The sequence below is a fragment of the Bidens hawaiensis genome, unplaced genomic scaffold (genome assembly GCF_021521415.1).
Source record: "Bidens hawaiensis isolate Kalapana, Puna unplaced genomic scaffold, B.hawaiensis_p1.1 tig00006990_1, whole genome shotgun sequence".
Classification (NCBI taxonomy): Eukaryota; Viridiplantae; Streptophyta; class Magnoliopsida; order Asterales; family Asteraceae; genus Bidens; species Bidens hawaiensis.
In genome coordinates this window covers 1172505-1195413 of record NW_027491479.1, presented here as the reverse complement: position 1 = coordinate 1195413, position 22909 = coordinate 1172505, and the positions used below count along the sequence as shown (strand labels likewise).

Genomic DNA, 22909 nt, shown 5'->3' with positions numbered 1-22909 from the left:
ATACAAACAATTAGGGGGTGTTTGGTACAGAGAATGGAATTGTAGAGAAATGGAATTGCAGAGAAAGGGAATTGGTCTGGAGAATGAGAATTGACTGTTCTGTTTGGTAGTACAGAGATTTCAGTAGAGAAATATAGCTGAGAATCATTTCTCTTGTTTGGTACATAGAAAATAAACAGAGAATTATATCAACTTTATCATTAGCACAAGTATTTTTTTCATAACAAATACTTATTAAAAAATAAAAAACATATAAAAAGATGCATAAATTCCAACCAAAATATGCATTGATCAAACCAATTCACATACAAAACATAGTTTTTAAGCAAAAAACATCAACCATAGTTAAAACCAATTCACATACAAAACATACTTCAACCATACACAACTATCCCATTGAACCATCGGTGTACAACTCGACCATCTCAATTTTCTCTTCTATTGTCAACGCAAGAAAAGAACGTCCTAGATCCACATCTTTACCAATCAAATGAGCTGCTTTGAACCGTTTTTATCATAACTCACAATATCAGTTGTTACACAATGAATTTCAAGTAAACACCAGAAGAGTTTATAACCCATGCTAATGCTTTTTTTGCATGCTAAAAGAGTCCCTATCGACCAAAGGATTTCCTCTCCTGTACTACTTGGATGTCATTGGCTATCTCATTATTTTTTCACTTTCATGCCAACCTGTGCAAAATAGTCTTTTGTGAGATAGGTTTCATTTGAATCAAAGCTAACTCAAAGTCTCAAACCCATTTAGATCCCTATATTTGGTGTAACGTTTATATCAATGTTAAAACTTATATAACACATCACTGACTATTTTTAGGCTACCACACTATCATTTGACCAATTCAATCTCAAAGTTGACATTTTACTTCAACTCAACTTTTTAAGAGAAATACCAAATATGCCCTTAACAATATGCAATTTATATTTGTAAGTTTATGTGGATCTGACCCAATTTCAAATAACGTCTAGCAGTCTAAACCTCATTTGAATTACAAACGTAATCTATTTCAATTTAACTCTAGTACAGGTATGCATGTGACTTTTGATTGACCATTATAAAAGAGCAATTGTGCTGAAAGAAAGATAAATCAAGTCACATAAACATGGATGATAGCATCATTTTCAACCAATAAAAAAATGCAACATATCAGGCAATAATCTAAGCTTATAAGTCCACAAACATGTGAATTTCAAAATCTAAATATTTGAGTGTCATGTTCTACTTACGTTCTGTACAACTGAAGAGGTACACTTTCTTCCCATGTAATACCCCGCCCTCTTCGAATGCCTCCTGCACGGTTTGATGAAGAGATAAAAAGTTGCTTAGTTATGTGACATTTATTAGATAAATAAAACATTAAAAAATAATCAATTCTTTTTGGATGTTAAACAAACGCTACAGTATTACTCACCTCTAGATTTGAGAAATTCCAATTGTATTCAGAAAGTAAGTCGAGTTGGTCCCACTGTCAAGAAAATGTAAAATTCAATAAGTAGCCTACACCAAAAAAAAAGAACAATATAAAAAATGAACATTAATGATCACACACACCTCTGTCCCAACAGGAAAGATCTGCTTCCATAAATCCTCCTGCAAAAACAAGTAAAAAAATAAAACCATTGAAAGAAAAGAAGGTATAATCTTAGTCATGACTAGTGAGAAAGTAAAAACAAGCATCATGTTCAAGTGTTTCAAAAAGATAACTAAATTCAACAATAAAAACAGATTATGACCAGTTAAGCATTAATGCAAAACTATTGTGATACATATTTTGATAAGAGAAAATTACACAATTCATTATAAATCAAGCACAACCTCTAAAACTATAGCATTATAGAAGCATCTGCATATAAATCCGTAACAGGGCCCATATAAGTTTTAACCTCAAGATTCTGAAGATTGAGTTTAACATGCACATCAATTTGCAAAAGAATATACATGTCTAACTAATGATTCAACCTTGATGCATGCTAACAATTAACCAAAGTTACACAAGAATTGCTAACCATGTCCCCTGTATCTCATTATTAGTATTTATCTAATCTCCTACCTGCAATGGTGTAGCAGAATAGAAAAGTACCAATAAGTTAATTCTCTGTTTGTGTTTTCAAATTAACTGTATTAGCTTTTACGTCCATATGCTACTTTTAACCCTAGCTTATTAGATAATCAACTAACCACCAGCTCAGTATCAATCCATCCAACAATTGTTCAACATTTGTTTTCCTCAAATTAACTATACTTACTTTTAACTCCATGTGCTATTTTAACCCTAGATTATTATACAACTAATTAACCACAGATTCAGCTCAGCATCAATCAACCAAACAATTGTTCAACATATGTGTTGTTCAAATTAACTATTTACCTTTCAATTTCATATGCTACTTTCAACCCTAACTTATTATACGTTCAATTAACCACGAATTCAGCTTAATATCAATGAATCAAACAATTGTTGAACATATGAAATAACTGTTTTAGCTTTCAATTCCAAATGCTACTTTTAACCCTAACTTATCATACAATCAATTAACCACAGATTCAGCTACGTATCAATTAATCAAAATATGTGTTGTTCAAATTAACCTCCATATGCTACATTCAACCCTAGCTCAATTAACCACAAATTCAATCAATCGAAAACTGAAACAAACAGCAACGTTTTCAGCAAACAATGAAGACGTATCCTTACCAATTCACGCTGGTCATCGAAGAACTCAGGCTCCGCTTCAGCTTTGGAAGCCCTAGCACGCTTCGTTTTAGGCGCAGGATTCACAACCTCCTTATTCTCTTCTGGTTGAGTAACGGCCGCGGTGGAGGTGGAGGCTTCATCCTTGCGGCTTGCGGCGGCCTTACGCTTGCAGAAGAAAGATGAACACATGGGAGAAATGAAAGGAAAAGGAGGAAAATGGGAGAAATGAACGTCGAGAAGTCCAATTCTCCGCTTTTGTTAGAGAAACAAAATCAGAGAAATGGAAATGGTTTATTCCATTTCTCACCTCTTTCTTTCATAAACAAACAAGAGAATTCTTTCCAATTCCATTTCTCACCCCTCAATTCCCTCTACCAAACACCCCATTAAGATATTTTGTAACCCCCTATTATTATTATTATTATTAGTTAACAAAAATAATATTTGAAGAGATTACAATGATACCCCTATACATAATTTAAATATAAAATAGAAAGAAAAAATTTGATTGGTTGTGGTCACTTCTCGCTGTAAAAAAACTTATGAAATGACCCAATACATACATACATACATACATATATATAGGGTAAGGATATATTAAAAACACAATTAGGTTAAGAAAACCATGAAAACCCTTAGTAATCCATTGATTAAATGATGGCACACCTTGTTTACTTTATGAATTTTTAATGGTTTTAAAGTACAATAAGGGTAGTAATGTAAATTGAGCCAAGGTACCTTTTTATCTGTAAAAGAAAATTTGCAGGAGTCATGTCAAATTCAAATTGAAAACAAAACCACATTCTCTTTCTTAAACCAAGAGATTGGAGAGAACAATTGTGCCAACAGTAAAATTTCGATTCGTCTTCTCCAAGCCAGTTATTGAAGATACAAAGATTCAAGTTGAAAAAACAAAGAGAACACATGGATGTCTTCTTCTCCTCCAAGTTGAAGAACAATGAAAACCCAACAACTATACTCAATTTATTGACAAAAATGGTGATGTTACACGGGTAGAGATTGACAAGGTCTACAATGGTGTTCGAAGACAGAGGAACAACAGGTTCTCGGTGTTCCACTGGAAACCAGGTCTTCTCAGTTGTTTGACCGATGGAAGGAGAGAGAGAGAGAGAGAGAGAGAGAGAGAGAGAGAGAGAACGAGAGGACAAGAGGATCTCTCAGTCGCCGGTCGATTGTGAACCAAGAAAGGTATAGTTCAGTTATTCTCCGCTGAGTTATGTATGCTTTGCAAAAGACAATGGTTGCTGGGTGATTACTGATTAGCAATGTAATAATATTTAATAATTTAAAGGTCATGGCAATTTAATATCAAGTTATTAATTATGATCTTTTATAAGGTGATTTATGAATTGCTTTGTTGAACACAATGCCCAGGGTGTTTAGTACTTTTTAAGTTTTTGTTTGCTTATTATTATTTTTTTTACGTTTGTTACATTTAATTTGATATTTTTTGTGGTTTAATAAATGGAAAAATATGTATCTAATTCTTTTAAAATATGTAACATAAAACTATACATAATTTTGACGTTATTTTACTAATCTCGTGAAAATAACGTTAAAAGTGGCGGAAGGTTAATCAGGCATCATGTGGTGGCGTTGATAGCCGAAAGACAAGGGCACATGCACCGATCAGCCGGTGTCCCGATGATTGAGTGCTATGTGCCTTATGTCCAAGGCTTGATGCAAAACTACTATCGAGCCGGGGGTCTCACCGGAAGCAGCCTTTCTATCCCTATGGGATAGAGGTAAGGCTGTCTACATCTTACCCTCCTCAGACCCTACCATAGCATTGCTATTGGTGAGATATACTGAGTACGATGATGATGATGATGATGAACATAAAACTATACATGTAAATACAAAAATATAAAACATAACTAGAATGTTACATTAATAAACTACAAAGTGTTACGTATATAACCTAATAAAAGAAGAATGATTAACAACTGTGTAGCTAGATGTTTGTTATAAATGCTACATATTCAGACTTTCGTATTACATAAATGTTATTAGTAACTTTTTGTTGTTTGAAATTTACACCATTTTTAATGTAACTAGCATAAAGTTAATATATAACCAAAATTTTTTTTACGTGTTTAACTCTCGGTTACATATATATCTACAAAATTATAGATATGTAACATGGATAAACTTTGTGGTAACATAAAAATAATACATGTAAACATGTAATTTTACTAATTGAATCACTAACATGGGTCATATGGATATTTATGTTACGTGTAACTCTTACACGCTTTTAAATATCTAACATGTTTTTAAATATGTTTAAATATTTTTTATGTATGTAAAATTAATTTTAATGTTTTAACTAAGTTTACATATTTTTTAAATAAGTAACAAATATATTAAATTTATATTTTTTAACTAACAATATTTTAAATAATTTTACATATTTTTAAATAAGTTATTATGTTATTACATATATCACATATACAAATTACATATAATATTGCAATTTTACAAAAAAAATAATATAAAAAATTACATGTAAATAAGTAAAAATGAAAATACATTTTCAACAGTCGCTTATTAAAAAGTATAGAGAGAAACCTATAATTATTTTAATCAGGTTGACTTACTTTTTTTTTCTATAAAATAAAAGTATAAAAGGAAAACACATTATTATATATTTGGGCTATTTAAACATTTAAAAATACAAAGTGCATGTTTTAACGCAACGTGTCCACATAATTCATCTCTTCCACAAAATGCCACAAGCTTTCAACCTCAGAAGTATGGTGGTACAATGATGCATGGATTTACGGTACCAAAGGGAGATAGATTAAAGACAGTAAAAGCCACAAATCAAAATCTGGAAAAAAATATGGACAATAATGCCCTTATAGCTATCTTTCACTAAATGTAATCTGCATTGGTGGAAGGCTCATAGCCACACAATAGAGTTTTTAGAGTTTTCACATTTAAGTTGGGTTTTTATTTTATATTTACCCTATATATATATATATAGTAGCTTTATAACTGTGTGATGCACGGAAAGTTAAAAAAAATACAATTAATCTATAGATTTCAAATGATTAAATAAACACAAAAACCTATATTTTATCAAATTAAATAGTTTCAAAAGTTCAAAATATATTTTCTAATGGAATATTCATACAAATACGTGGTGCTTTATCCACAATTTCTTCATAATCACGAAAAAAATATACCTAGTGATTTTATAAGATGCAATTATATTTTTAACAGAATAGAAAACTATAACAAAAGATGATAAGATGTTTCACTATGAATGACATAAAAAAATAACATATATAAAATTAGCATGACTAAAAACACGCTTTTGTGTTACAGTTTCGAAAGAGATTGATGATAACTCCATAGATCCATGGAGGTTGAATGATTATATTAGAACAAAATTGCTATTCATTTGTAATTTATTTTTATCTTTATCATTTTAGACCTATAAATATCGTTCATTGATTTTTACACATTCATCTTCTACACTAAAAATGTTTATAAATTGATTTGATAATGAAAAGGTATATTCATTTTGTTAAAGATATAATATTTTGATTTTACTAACATAAATACCAGCTTATTTTTAATCTCTGTAATTTAGGTGATTAGTTATTTAATTAAATGATGGATTGATATGTGTTGATTACGTTGACATAAATATGTTTTCATTAAAAATAGAAAATAGTTTAAGCGGAAAATTTTGCTTAAGAATGAATCTCTAAGTGACACGTGTCCTCAGCTATTTTATTTTATTAGAATAGGTATCAGCGATTTTATTATATTAGAATACTAGCTTTAGAACCCCGTGTATTACACGGTATAAAGTTAATATATAAATTACAATGAATAACTTAATACAAATAAAATAAAATATAATTAATGTAAAAAGCAATATCACTGGAAGTAGCATTTAAAACAATGAGACTTTTAGATATGAAGGATGTAGTTAAAGCCTTTCACAAAAATGTTTTTCACTCCATACCCTAAACCCTAAATCATAAAAAAAAAGACGCCAGATTTTTCTTTTTGAACAGCTTTCATGATATCTTTATAAACACACTGTTGTTCAACTGTCACAATAGTCTTATACTAAATATAAAAAATGAAAATTTTGTCTATGATTTTTAAGACCTATTAAACATTGGATATTTGTAAAAAGTAAACAAAATTATTATAGTTTTCTTCAATATGAAGATGTCAGTGGTACAACATTTAAAACAATGTGGCTTTTAAATCTGAAGGATGTAGTTAAAGCCTTTCACAAAAATGTTTATCACTTCATACCCTAAACCCTAAACTATAAACAAAAAAAGACACCAGATTTTCCTTTTTGAACAGCTTTCATTATATCCTTATAAACACACTGTTATTCAACTGTCACAATAGTCTTATACTAAATATAAAAAATGAAAAATTTGTCTATAATTTGTAAGACTTATTAAACATTGGATATTTGTAAAAAGTAAACAAAATTATTATAGTTTTCTTCAATATGAAGATGTCTCAAAAATTAAATGTTATTGTATTCTTTAAACACAAATTCTTTTATATACATTTTAATTTTAAATAAAATATCTTTATGACACGTAATCTAACTAATATATTAAAGCAACATAATTTTGTCCACATGTCCTTTACCTAGGTTGTTCACATAGACTTTCATGTCATCAACCTTTCATAAATCTAGTTTCCACATATTCACAATAAAATTTTAATCAATGATATTGAGTTTTATATTTTTGTAACTTATTAATGTAATTATGATATTAATTATTCTAATTATTGTTAGAATTAAAATACTTATCTAACTAATATATTAAAGCAATACAATTTTGTCCACATGTCCTTCACGTAGGTTGTCCACATAGACTTCTATGTCATCAACGTTCCATAAATCTAATTTTCACATATTCACAATAAAATTTTAATCAATGATATTGATTTTTACATTTTTGTAACTTATTAATGTAATTATGATATTAATTATTATAATTATTTTTAGAATTAAAATATTTATCTAATCTAACTAATGTATTAAAGCAACACAATTTTGTCCACATGTCCTTCACCTAGGTTGTCCATATAGACTTTCATGTCATCAATCTTCCATAAATCTAATTTCCACATATTCACAATAAAATTTTAATCAATGATATTGAGTTTTATATCTTTGTAACTTATTAATGTAATTATGATATTAATTATTCTAATTATTGTTAGAATTAAAATACTTATCTAACTAATATATTAAAGCAATACAATTTTGTCCGCATGTCCTTCACGTAGGTTGTCCACATAGACTTCTATGTCATCAACGTTCCATAAATCTAATTTTCACATATTCACAATAAAATTTTAATCAATGATATTGATTTTTATATTTTTATAACTTATTAATGTAATTATGATATTAATTATTATAATTATTGTTAGAATTAAAATATTTATCTAATCTAACTAATATATTAAAGCAACACAATTTTATCCACATGTCCTTCACCTAGGTTGTCCTCATAGACTTCCATGTTAACAATCTTTCATAAATCTAATTTCCACATATTCACAATAAAATTTTAATCAATGATATTGAGTTTTATATCTTTGTAACTTATTAATATAATTATGATATTAATTATTCTAATTATTGTTAGAATTAAAATACTTATCTAACTAATATATTAAAGCAACACAATTTTGTCCACATGTCCTTCACCTAGGTTGTCCACATAGTTTTCCATGTTATCAACCTTTCATAAATCTAATTTCCACATATTCACAATAAAATTTAAATTAATGATATTGACTTTTATATTTTTGTAACTTATTAATGTTATTATGATATTAATTATTCTAATTATTGTTAGAATTAAAATACTTATCTAACTAATATATTAAAGCAACACAATTTTATCCACATGTCCTTCACGTAGGTTGTCCACATAGACTTCCATGTCATCAATCTTCCATAAATTTAATTTTCACATATTCACAATAAAATTTTAATAAACAAAATCTAAAACCACGCTACCCCGTTTTATTTCTATAATCCGATACCCAGTTGAAGCCATTTGTTATCATCCTCTCAACCCTAATGTGACATTCGTCAAATTCCGAACCCGAAACCCGACCCATTTTGGATTTTTATTTCCGAGTTTATATAACTTATTAAAGTTATAAAGATTTGATATTTTATTATTATATTTTAGTTTTATGAAAGTTAAAGTACCAATTTGTAAATAATAGTTTTAAATGCTAATAAAGTTGAAGGACTTTTGTGCAAAATTTAATAAACTTGGAGTAAACCTCCTGTTATGTTGTCATCTCAACCAAGAAGTCCGGCCACATATCGGCGCTTTTCCGGCAAGTATTTAACACTGATTTAAGAATTAAAACGGCCAATTGATGAGACCATTTGGCTCGTAACTTCAAACCGAGCGTTCGCCACCATGATTGAAATTCAATTCAGTGTTTTAAGCCTCCAATTAACGGAGCGGAAATTGTGGGTTGACTAAATTGATTGTAACGTGGCTTTTAGCTCTGTATAAAATCGTAGAACCATCTCCTGATCCTTTCGCACTCGCATATCCTCTCAATTTCTTCTAAGCTTTCGTTCTGCGAACGGACTCAAGCTCTTCTAACTCCAGTACTCCGACCAAGCTAATCTCCTTCAATCCAATAAACACATGGGTAATTTAATTGTGATTCATGTTCGGTTTTATCTACAGGTACAAAGCCGCTGTCAATTTAGATTGGCAGAGGTATTTATTTGATCAATTTGTGATTTATAGTTCTAGGGTTTATATGGATTTGGGGATAAAACTTAAGTTGTGTTTATAATTAATCAAAACCAATCATTGAAAAAAAAAATCTTATTGTAGTCCAATTGGTTTGCGGGTTACATACAAAGTTCCAAACCAATCTAGACTTAGGTTCGAATCTCTTAAAAAGCAGTTTGTTAGTTTTTTTTTTACTTTTAACACATTATTATTATTATTATTATTATTATTTTAACACTTTATTGTTATTATAAAACCAATTATCATCCCTAAATAAATGTTAGATAAACTTACAAATCCAGTTTTGTTTGAAAATCCAAAAATTTGTTTATTTTTTTTCTTTATTCTAAACCCTTCGTTTAGGTCTTAAAAAAACTCGTTATTATAATTATCGTTTAAATTAAGTGAAACGTTTATAAGCTGATTTCTGTTCATATAACTTAATATTGTTGTTGTGTAACTTTTAAGTGTCAAAATTATTTGAAATTGTTAATCACAAATTAACAGCATCATTAGTTATTTATTGCTTCATCATATTTTAAAATAGTACGAAGTTTGAAATTAATATAATTCGTAACCAGTCGTCTGTTTATAATTGTTAGTCTATAAATATAATTTAAAGCCATTTTATATCAAACTTCTAATCAAGTCCCCAAATTTGGCATGCAAACCCTAAATCCCAAATGATCTTGGACTTTCCGTGTCGTTTAGTCTATTTAACTTATTGAAGCACATATTGTTTGACTGCAATTTAAGTTATTCAATTAGTTATATATTGACTATAAATATTATATAATTAACTATAATTGGGATGTTTCATGTATCTGGATATTTAAAAATTTTCAATTCACCAAAAGCATATTAACAATATAATTAGCTGCTACAAGATTTTTAATTTGGACTTTATTATATAATTAAGCATATTAACAGTATAATTGGCTGCTACAAGATTTTATGTAGCTTTGTCAAGAGTGAAGAGTAGAGCCGGTATTAAGTTAGTCATACTCGATAAAGAATCACAGCTTACAACTAAAACTACAAACGTTGTTTACAAGGAGATTTTTGGAAACTTAATGTAATAAAGTTTAAACTTGGTATGTATTTGTAAGCTTAGTTTTCAATTAATATTACAAAATTTGTTGCTAATATGTGTTTTTTATTTTTTTTCAGGTCTAATGGTTCATTTATGTTATATTATTTCTTATTCACTGCATTGTTTATTTATAAAGTATTTTCTTTTTATGTTATAGACATGGTTTAACATCTTTTGTAATATTTGAAGCTAAAATACTTATGCCAAATATTTGTGTTGATTGAATATGTTGCTAATATTTTATATTGTTTGTTGATATGTTTTCCACCCGTGTGTAACACGGGTTATTATCCTCGTTATTATATATATTAACTAGTTTCAGAGCCCGTGTCACACACGGGATAATTCAAATTATAAAATTATAAGTAAAACAAATAATTACATAACGTATATGAAAAAAAAATATATTACATCTATGCTTGTATCTATACAATGTGTATATAAATTGATTTTATTTATATCACAAAATTATTTTTTTAAATGAACTTAATAAAAAAAATGCTCGTGCAAAAGCGTACCCGAGAATATTTCTTTCTATTGAAAAATTCATTCTCGGTGCCATATATGTATAACTGAAAGACTTTTGGTTATGAACCAATTTCGGAAATAAAGCTTCTCATACGATAGTAGTTCTAACCACTCAGTCTAAATACAAAATGAGCGTTACCTTTATTGATATATTTATCAATTTATCACTCATTAAAGGAAAGTAGAAAATTAAATTGTAATAATGGATGTTCTTCAAGAGCTATGTTTTTCTGAGCTACACCATGAAAAAGATTTTGATAAGTTTCAGAAGGCTTATCGACTTTGTCATAATGACAACATAAAAAATAACATGTTAACCCATCCAATTTTGTGAATATTTTGTTTCATTTGAGCATAGTTTTTCATGACATGCTTCCCATATAACGTTCTGATCACCATTGAAGGAAAAATTAATATTAACATAAATATTTCAAAATTGATAAAAGTTAGAATCATTAATAAGCATGGGGGTGGTATGTCGAAAGTGTTCGCAGTCTTTTCTTACATTTTAATAGTTGAGGGAAAAATAGTCAGTTTGCCAAATCCCGAACCTTTTGATTATTTAAAAATGCCCTTAAAAGTAAATTTGAAACCCGAATCATGTTTAAAATTCTAACTTTCATACTTTTGACATTTCAAAGTCAACACTTTGAACCCATAACAAATTTGACGATAAATCTATTTTGCATTCTCAAACTTTTAAAAATACTCAAAATTTTCATTTTTGACCCTTAACAAATTTTGACCTAAATGTAGTTAATTTGTACCAAATAATTTATTTACCAACTTTTGACCCATAATATCAAATTTAAGTTTCATTAAAAAACCCGAAACAATTTTCATTTGAGAAAACATGATTTGTTGTTAATTTTTGAAATTCACCAAGTATTTTGAAATATGTAGTAAAATAATATGTTAATATTTATATTTATAAAAATATATAGATATTATATAAATATAGTGTAAAAGAAAAGTGAATAATTATTGATTTATTACATATATTAGGGTAAATTAGTTTTGAAGGGAAAAAATTATGAAAATTAACCAAAACATGACAAGTGCCCACATTTATTTTACTTTATTAGAATAGGTAGATATTTTTTATATTAAGTATGTTTACAATATAATTTATAGCATTAATAATTCAATTAATAGAGATTGACCAATTAATACGGAATGTTGAATTTATAATCAATACTATATTTAGAACAAATATATATATTTTTTGTTTTCAATCAATAGAAAGAGAAGTGATTTAGACGGGAATTTGATGGTAAGGATTAACCTTCGAATGCTATGTGTCCAGATTATTATTTTTTATTAGTATAGATAGATGTAGACATTTTTTTCTCATTACCCTTTTTTTGTTCTCGTTTGAAATATTTCAATAGAATTAGTTTCTATTTTCGTAGAAAAACTTCTTATATATTTATTTTTAAACTAATATCATCATAACTGTTTAATTATCTTTTGTATAGGTTTGTGCTACAAGACATAAGTTACAATCTAATTGTGTTGATTATATGCTTGATCACTTAACAACTATCTTAACGCATTATATAAAAATTAGGATGTTATAAATTGCCCTAAGATCATATGTTATGGTTCATGAGAAGTAATCGTGTACGATAACATAACACGCCACTTAGTTATGCACAGTGCGCCCTTATAAGACCTCCCTTGAGTGGCCATGCGTGAGTCCCCTCACACTTATGAGAGGCGGACAATTGTTATTTTTAATAACTTAAATAAAAATAATTGAAATGGTGAATGAGACAATAACTTAGGTTGAGTGAGTGAGAAGGGCGGTGATGTGACTCTGAAATGATAGTGAATGATGCCTCTTATTCAATGACCATAACACATTAGTTAGGGGTTGTTTGGGATTGCTTATTTTCATCAACTTATAACTTATTAACTTTTTAAAAAGTAATAAAGTGTTTGGGATTGCTTATATTGTGAGAGGAAGAGCTTCATAAGTTATTAACTTAATGAAAAGTTATAAGGAGGTAAAATAAGGAATCCCAAACACCCCCTTAATAAGTATCTGACCCCCTAAGAGTAGAGGAAACACTTCTTATCTCATCCTATGTCGTCGCTTCCCTATTTGAAGCCATTGAATGGGTTTCTTGCTTCTCAGTCCTCATTGTTTAGTGATACGTAACTTTCTTAAATACAGGATCTCCTACATGCTAGTACGCTCCTCCCATCTAGCTCTTTGCCACATCAGCTCCATACCAAAGCCTCTCCTCCCACCCCGCTTCCTTCTTCACCCATTGTGTCCGCCCTAAAGATTTACTATCGTGATCTATCCACATCTTCAATTGATCCCATCATGGTTTATTTACTTTAATTGTTTCAATATCTAAAATCTAAAACGCCAATAACTTCTTGCATCTCCTCTCGATATTACACTTATACATTCAGGGGCGGACCCACATAGTGTGGATCGGGGTCCCGGGACACCAATGTTTCTTAAAAATTTATTAGAAGCGGTATATTAAATTTTTTGAGGACCCCATAAGATTTAATACTTGGAACCCATACTATTAATGTTGATGTGGTCTGGTGGAAAGTCCCTTGTTTTATCTTTGAAAGGTCATGGGTTCATGTCTTACAAGGCTCAGTTTTTGGTTTTTTGTGTTAATTTTTAGTGTTAATCAATCATTTGATTGCTAATGTTGCAATGATAACTTTGGAAACATTCAAACACCTCTAAAATACATATCATTGTTTTCAACTTTATGCATGGTTTTCTTTAGAAACATTCAAACACTTTAAAATATCAGTTTTATTTTTCAATAGTTTAAGTTAATGGTTTTCAACACATGCTTATGAAAGGGTGGATCTAGGTTCTATCTCAAAAATGTTTAAGAAAGGGAAAACAAAGTGTTTATGTGTCAACCCGACCCATTTTGACCTGTTCAGGTAGTGATGATTGAAAAGAAAGTTTTATTATGATATTGTTTTTTATTATGTTCTTCGCCTCGACCCGACCTGAACAACGACCGACCCGAAAAATTTGAACACCGAAAATATGGGACCCCATTGGCAAAAAATCCTGGGTCCGCCACTGTATACATTTCTATACATTTTCCGCTAAGCAAATTTGTAAATTAGTACATATCATTAACACTGCATTCTTGGGTTTAAAAGACAAGGAAAAGAAATGATAAGATCGGACAGGGGAAGAAAGAAAAAGAAATTATATACTTAAAAGAGATTCTTGAGTTAAAATAAAAGAAAAGAAAAGAAAAGAAAGTGTTAATTATATTCTTGAATTAGATCGGAAGGAAAATATAGGAAAAAAATTATAACTTTACAATTATGTTCTCATAGCCAAATGGAAAAGAGAATTAAAATAGGTAAATTGGTAATATTGTAATGGGCTATAAACTTTTCTTCACAATCCGGCTATATTTGGCAGGAAACTTTTGAAGGAAAAAAGACCCAACTTTTCTTTCCATTCCCTTTGCTTTCTTTTAAAATAAAAACTCAAGAATGAAAAAAAAAAAATTTTTTTTTATCTTTTCTTTTCCAAACCATTAAATAAAAAACTCAAGAATGTAGTGTAAAACTCACTTAGTTGCTATGGACAAAAACTACACGGCACAATGAAAACGAAGATTCAATGTGTACACACTTAACCACTAACACTCTTTTCATTTAGTGATATATACATACATACCATCACATCGAAACATGGCCCTCAATACCAGTGGTATCTATGGTTCTGTTACTTGTAAGCTTCAACAAATCCTTTAAAACACGCAAACGAGTTGACCTTAACCATCCACCTTTGTATTCAAGTTACCCGTTGCTTGATCACATAGCCATCAACGAATAGAAAAGATGAACAAAATAAACTAAACAAAGAGTGGTTCTTATCCGCCTGTTCGAATAAAATTTAATTCGAACAAACCAATAAGAACGGTGGTACCGTGCTAACCGTTGACCGTTGTCCTTTTCTCCTAAACTTGGAATAAGTGAATAACCAATAAATTATATATTTGTACCAATGTCTGCTTAAGTACTCACTCCACCCTTCGTCTTTATCCACAAACAAATCCTCATAAAAATACTAAGGTACTACTGTCATACTCTAATTTCTTCCAGCTCCAAAATTGGGATTTTTTTTGATTATGTGGTTCTTATTTGCTGCTTTTGCTACAGATTATTTTGGGTTTTTTTTAAATAAAAAATGCATTGAATCAGGTTTCTTGGATTTGACTTTATGGTTTCTTAGTAGGTGTTTGTGTTTGACTTTCTTGATACTGCAAATTCATTTGAAAAGTACTAGGATTTTGAAAAGTAGAATTAATAAATTAATTTAGGATTTTGACAATATTGTTGCCTGTCAATTTTGCATACTATAGGGCCTTTATATGTTTGTTTTCACTTTAAGTTTTTGCATATTTGAAGTTTGATACCAGACCATAACCTCAAAGAAGCATGGGATCCAGTGTTGGAATAGCCGAAGACGTTACCGAAGTAAATCCATTTCTTAAGAATCTTGACCGCGTTAATTTCCCATTAATTCAAATTTGTTAATTATTATTCTCATAATGTGCAGTTGATAGGAAACACACCTATGGTTTATCTTAAAAAGATTGTAGATGGCTGTGGTGCGCGTATCGCTGCCAAGTTGGAAACCATGGAACCCTGCTCCAGTGTAAAAGACAGGTAAAGTTTCTTGCTTTATGTTAATGAATTAATTTTCAACTGTTAATCAGTATCTTCTTTCTTTATTTTTATTTTTTTATATATATTTTTGTTCCTGAATTTGAACATATAGGATTGCATTAAGTATGATTAAAGATGCAGAAGATAAGGGTCTTATTACTCCTGGAAAGGTTAGATAATTTGCTTTAAAAATGGCATATTTTTTTTATGCAAAATATTAATTAAAATGTTTTAATGAAGACGGTGCTTGTCGAGGCGACAAGTGGGAATACTGGAATCGGGCTGGCCTTCATTGCAGCAACAAAAGGTTACAGACTTATAATAGTTATGCCATCTACATATAGCATGGAAAGAAGGATTGTTATGCGAGCTTTCGGGGCAGAACTGATTTTATCTGATGCAACCAAGGGCATAGAGGGACTTATACAAAAAGTTGAAGAAGTAGTAGAAAAAACACCAAATAGTTATTTCCTTAAGCAATTTGAGAATCCCTCTAACCCAAAGGTATTTCTTTGTTATGTTATTAAAATGATAAGTTATGAGAATTATGAATTGTTAATGTGCTATAATTGTGATCTTGTAGATTCATTATGAAACTACTGGACCGGAGATATGGAACGCGTGTGAAGGGAAAGTTGATGCTTTTGTTTCTGGGATAGGGACAGGTGGCACCGTGACGGGTGTGGGGAGGTTTCTTAAAGAAAAAAACACGAATATTAAGGTCATTTGATTTCAAAATATTAATCTTGTCTAAGGGTATTTCTTGAGCAAGTTTAATTTGGTTATCGTTTGCATAATTTGAGTTAGATATACGGTATCGAGCTGAGTGAAAGTGCTATCCTAAACGGAGGAACCCCTGGTATTTAACTTAATCATAATCTGATGTGTTAAAGTTTATATGCTTCTTCCATTATTAATTTTGATTTTGTATTGGATGATGAAGGACCTCATAAGATTCAAGGAATTGGTGCTGGTGTTATTCCTGATGTTTTGGATGTCAGCATTCTTGATGAAGTTATAATGGTGAGCACAAACATTCAAGCTGCAATTTTTATATCATCAGTAGTAAATGAATTACAGTTATGAATGTGTTATGTTTTTGAAATGCTCTTCAGATAAGTAGTGAAGAAGCCATTGAAACTGCCAAGCTTCTTGCACTGAAAGAAGGTTTACTGGTATGATCATCTTTCATAAAGAATGTTACAAATATAGACGTCTTGATTTATCAGTTACATTGTTATCGTTCATGGGGCGCTTGCAGGTGGGGATATCGTCCGGGGCCGCCGCCGCCATTAGAATTGCAAAGCGACCAGAATATGAAGGAAAGCTCATTGTGGTAAGATGATCTTAGTCTCTCTCAGCTTACAGTTTCAAAATTCAGTCCTTTAAAATGTCCTTTTATGGGTGGTTACTGTGTTTAACTTTGTTTTTGAAAAATGTACCAGGTTGTTTTTCCCAGCTTTGGGGAACGTTATTTGTCGACGGCGCTGTTCGACTCTGTGAGGAGTGAAGTAGAAAACTTGCTGATCGAGTGACTCGTTGACTACAAGGCAGGTTGTAAGACTCCGCATCGATTAAAAACAGACCAAAGTGGTTCAAAGATATGACTGGGAAGTAAATATATTGTTTTGTTTTAAAGAATTTATATTATCAACTGAATCGTTGATGAACAGTTTATAAACAAATGGTTATTGTTCAAGAATGCAACTTTTTTTTAATTTCTCAATAAAAAATAAATCATCCAAGAAAATTGAGAAACCTTTTGATATTAAAAGGACAATAGACATGTACTATCTAAGAATGTTCGGGGCACCTTCAGCTTTGGTACCCTTTAGGGTCCTAAAGGGTTGCTCGGGTGCTTTGGCAACGCCCCTGCAGCTCCATCGGTTCGGTTTCTAGAACACGAAGAATATTAATGAAGCGTGTTTTAATAAGTGGGGTCATTATTTTGCTTCTACCTTTTAGATTGGATGGATGTAAACATGGAGTTAAAAGTCCTTAAAATATGTAAACAAAAGGCTTTTTTTTTTCACATCTAAGCATGCACACCTTCTTACCTGCGTAGGCCGTCCCCGTTGAAGTCCAGACTAGCTAGTAAACGCAAGCTCTCAAGTATAAAATTAGCAAAAATGATCTGCATAAACTTGCTCTCTCAGACATTCTTTGAAAAATAGTCAAGAAAAGAATGAAAAATATTCGACACTATCCTTGACCGCCCTTACTTCACATGTATCCATTTCCATTTCCGTCTTCAATTTCGAGATTGATCAATCGATTTTGAGATTGATTGATTGTATGAAACTGTATGATTAATCAATTAACTGCATGATTTTGATAGTGTAGCAGATTTGAGGGTCAATGGCACATTGACCCACCTGCTCGTGAACTTCAAGTTTTTCTTGAAGACTTGGCCGATGGTGTTCCGGCTCTAGTTTGCTTGTGGGCAGCCACGCTTACACTATGTTTGATAGGGGTTTAGGGTTTTTGATGATCAAGTTTTGTTGATAGTAAGGTTTTATCTTGATCATGATAAAGTTTGTAATGGTCAACTAGTAATATATGTTTGTAAGGAATGATTAACTAATGTGTAACATATTTTTTATTATATTAATGATCAGGTGTTATGTATTTAGTTTATACAATGGTGTTATGTATGACTGTAAAGTGTATATAGTTTATACAATAGTGTTATGTATGATTGCAAACTGCCTTAGGATGTTCAGGGTGTTTCTTGTACATATGATCAGATGCTATGACCAGACTCAAGCAATGCCATGAATTGAATCTGTTGTATATCATGCATATTATAAACTGTTACTAATGAATGTGTTAGGTTTGATTGAACAATTATAACGATCAGTGTTCTTATACCCCCTGATGCATGTGTTTGATTGAATGACCATTATACCCCTGCATGTGTTTGATTGAGATTGAATCTGTTGGATCAATTACACAGTTTGACTTTGTAGTCAAACTGTTGACTTGGTTGTTTTTAGGTAGACTGATGGACCTTTAGGGTGTAACGATGATCATTGCTCATTTGTTTGCCATTCAATCTTTCAGTTCCTCATGAGACTTCCGAGAACCTTCTACCTAATGCCTCTACGTACCATTTGTTTGTATGCAATGATCATGTTTAATCAATTTAGTTGTATGTCATGATCACTTGTGTATGATCATGAATTGAAGCACTGTTATGGACTTGGTGTTTCAGTTCAAGTTTATGCAGTGAATTGTTGTCAATTGTGGTTACTTGTCAATTTTCAGTGTAGTTGTAAGTGTATGTATGTGCAGAATACATAATACAGTTCGTGTGCTACATTTTGGGTTATTTGTCAATTTTCATTTTAGTGTGTGTGATTATAGAACAATTTTGAATGTCAATGTGGTAGTCAACAATTACTTCATTTAGTTAAAGTCAATCGGGTCAAAGAAAGTCAAATGAAAAAGTCAAAATCGGTTGATTTAAATTTTGGTGGGAAAACGTATAAAACATTGAGGGTTCAAAGTTTATATATTACACAACCACAGGGACGCAAAGTGCAGGGGTATAACGTTCTTTTCATGGGATTCCTAACAGCGGGTAAACATTGGGTTCACGGTGGGGTTCTGATTGCGCGAGTTAACAGACTCTAAATTAGGAAAGTGCATAAGGTTCACCACAGGTTCTCACACTGAAAGGGGTGTTGACCATGCAGATGCATTTTGCACTTAAGTTAAAATTTGATGGTTAGCCGGCTCAAATAAAATTTCATTCGAACCGGCTAGTGGAAGTCGTGGTCCCGGGCTAACGTTTGCCCGCTGTCCTTTTCTCCGGTACTTGAATATAAAGTGAATGACCAATAACTTATAAAAAGAAAGATACGAAGTTTTTTAGTTAAATGCTTAAGTAACATAGTACTCGGTCAAGCCATGAATCGTCATAAAATAATATAAAGGTACTAATTTGATTCTTATCTCCGAGTTGTTAGCTTAAATGAATTGGGTCTATTGTATCAGACTTCTTGATTTTGACTTTCTTGATACTCTCATTAATATGAGAAGCACACTGGAAATTTAAATATCACATTTCTGCAGCTGAGCATAAGATTGTTTCATGTGTGTAGAAAACAATCAATCATACTCCGTTTGTACCTAAAATGAAAACAAATATTACAGTTTGACTTTTGTTGCTCATAATGTGCAGTTTATAATAAGAAATACACCTATGGTTTATCTTAAAAAGATTGTAGACGGTTGTGGTGCGCGTATTGCTGCCAAGATAGAAACGATGGAACCCCGCTCCAGTGTGAAAGACAGGTCAAGCTTCTTGCTTTATGTTAATTTGTAGCTGTCAGTATACTTTCTTTCTATCTTTATTTACTTATTTATTTCTGAATTTGAACAAATAGGATTGCATTAAGTAGGGCCGTTCAAACCGCTCGACGTTCGAACTCGCTCGCTGCTCGCTTGGAATTTGCTCGGAAAATGCTCGGTCGTTTTTTCGCTCGATTGTAAACGAGCCGCTCTGCTCGGTTTGGCTTGTAAACAAGCCAAGCAACGAGCAAAGGTCTGCTCAGTTTGGCTTGGCTCGAATATTTTTAATTTATTTTATATATAATTATATTTGAACAAATATATAAATATATAGACAATACACATGAAATATAAGTATACAATTTTTAAACCCTTTAAAATTTTTCCTATCCTGTCAATTTTATAGTTTTATTAGTTCGATTCAAGTTTTCAGAATACTAAAAGTTTGTTTACATGTTCATTATATCTCACTTCAAACTTCTTTCTCCTAAAAATTTACAATTTATTATATGTTTGTCTAAAAAGTGCTAATTTATTTACAAAATATATTATTTCCAGCCTTCAAACTTGTTTCTTACTGAAAATTTTAAAGTGAAAAAGAAATAAAAAATGCTGGAAATCGCTCGATATTCGATCGAAAAATGCTCGGTTCGATTTTGGCTCGTTTCGTTTTTCGCTCGGTTCGAATTTCAGCCGTTCGATTCAGTTCGGTTGTAAACGAGCCAAGCAACGAGCAAGCCTTCACTCGTTTTGGCTCGGCTCGTGAACAGCCCTAGCATTAAGTATGATTAAAATGCAGAAGATACGGGTCTTATGATTATGAAACAACAGGACCCGAGATATGGAATGCGTGTAAAGGGAAAGTTGATGCTTTCGTTTCTGGATAGGACGGGTGGGACCGTGACCGGTGTGGGGAAGTTTCTCAAGGAAAACAATGCAAATATTAAGGTGAGTGTATTCTTAGTTTCGAAATATTAAACTTTTGTAGGGGTTTCTGGTGAGCTAATTTAGTTTGGTTATTGTTTGCATACTCTGAGTTTAGATATATCGAGTGAAAGTACTGTTTTAAATGGATGAAATAACATAATTAGAGTTTGATAATCTTAAAGAGTTGCTAAAGTTTATATGCTTAATTCCATATTATTATTGTTGTTATTATTGTGTGAAAGTTTTATAACCCCTGGTAATTTTTTAACTTCTGCATATTAACTTTGAGTATTTGACATGAACGACCCTTGTGGTGTTTTTTCTAACTAAAGGGCATTTTGGTCATTTTATACAAAGTTAACAGACGTTTGCCGTAGTACCTAATGTTGATACAAATTTAAAACCGCTGAACCCTAACGTGTTACTTAAAAAACTTAGACCCTAGATCCATTATTTTCAAAAAACCACAAGGACGAACCGTGTAATTATAAATGTCACGAGATATAAAAATTCCCAATCTTATACACTCATTTATTATAAATGAAAAAAAAGTAATAGATTAATCAAACAAAAGAAAATAAATAAAAGAGTAAATTGTTTTTTGGCTCCTGTGGTGTGCGTATCATAGTACTTTCAACCCAAAATTGAAAAAAATTTTTAAACGAATGAACCTTAACGTTTAAATCTGATAGAGGTTTTGGCTCTCCATCTATTATCTCTTGTTAAGATAATGGTTGGAGTTAGCCCAAATGACCAAAACCACAAACACATTTGCTAAAAACGCTTAACTAACCAATTAACCGAACACGTTGTATTTTTTAAGTTTAATTTTTCGTTTGGTACCCACCGCAGCGTGCGAGTATAGTTGCATGAGTTTGGACGCTACATAAAAGAAAACAACGAAACGGACGTGTTGTGTTACTCTTTTTACTTATACTAGTACTACAGTCTGCAACTATATGTTTTGAGTTTTCTCTTTCATTTCCTATAGTGTACACCGAAAAACTTTACGCCCATAGCAACACACGGGTTTGATCTCGCTGGAATGGTTTTCCCGCATCCTACTCCTCTCTATCGAGTGGTAGTTTTACTTCAATTCAAGATCTCCTTCCCACTGGTGCACTCTTTGCCTTCAAACTCAGTTCCATACCAAAGCTGCCCGCGTCCTCCTTAACCCATTATGTCCGCCCTAAAGATTTACTAACGTGATTTATCCACCTTCAGTTGGTCCCATCATAGTTTATTTGTTTTGGCTGATTCAATATCTAAAACTCTCAGTATTACAGTTTTACATTTTTTTTGCTGAAGAAAGCTGTTGGTCCACAAATGGATCTTTAACCAGAAAAACAAACTACGAACCCACAGAATTCTTTTGGTGACTACCAGCGATCATATTTCTTGTTATATTTCTTATAGAGATTGTTGCTGTGGTAGTGGTGGTACATAATCAAAGGAATAAGCCCCTCTATTTATAGAACATAGAGTGGGAAAAGACAAAATCTACTTGACATCCAACTTGAGACACAAGTTGTTCTTTCACATTATCCAACCACTTGCTGATTATGCAGCCTCTTCCTTTTTCAACTACCCTGAGTTTCACTCCACTTTACTTGTTTTTTCTAACCTAAATCGGAAAACTGTTTTTACCGGCTGGTAAAAATCAAACTGTAACGATACGGAATCAACTAACAAAAGCTGTAAACTATCATTAAGGCTCGGTAAAAGAAAAATTACTATGGTCAAACACAACACTGTATAAGACCTTCCAATGAATACACACTTAACCATTAACACTCTTTTCGTTTAAATAAATACATACATGCATGCATACTATCACATCAAAACATGGCCCCCAAATGCTGGTGATATTT

General features: G+C 31.2%; 1 protein-coding gene and 1 long non-coding RNA gene across 3 annotated transcripts; one reads left to right on the top strand and one right to left on the bottom strand.

Annotated features, from left to right (window-relative positions):
- Positions 1-1040: 1040 nt before the first annotated feature.
- On the bottom strand, positions 1041-2796 carry LOC143634106 (uncharacterized). The gene is made up of 5 exons (XR_013153796.1): positions 2715-2796; positions 1571-1609; positions 1431-1484; positions 1246-1309; positions 1041-1090 (listed from the first exon to the last, which is right to left on the bottom strand). It is a non-coding gene; the product is annotated as an uncharacterized LOC143634106 (long non-coding RNA).
- A 12342-nt stretch (positions 2797-15138) lies between these two features.
- On the top strand, positions 15139-17382 carry LOC143634117 (cysteine synthase-like). 2 transcript variants are annotated; one of them, XM_077102283.1, is made up of 11 exons: positions 15139-15218; positions 15555-15623; positions 15706-15815; positions 15928-15985; positions 16056-16319; positions 16399-16536; positions 16623-16674; positions 16759-16838; positions 16931-16990; positions 17077-17151; positions 17261-17382. In XM_077102283.1, exons 2-11 carry the CDS (start codon positions 15585-15587, stop codon positions 17348-17350), a joined length of 966 nt encoding a protein of 321 aa, XP_076958398.1. In that variant the 5' UTR covers positions 15139-15218; positions 15555-15584; the 3' UTR covers positions 17351-17382. The 2 variants fall into 2 exon arrangements, with proteins under 2 accessions (XP_076958398.1, XP_076958397.1); XM_077102282.1 differs by lacking the exon at positions 15139-15218 and having other exon boundaries at positions 15394-15623.
- The last annotated feature ends 5527 nt before the right edge of the window (positions 17383-22909 follow it).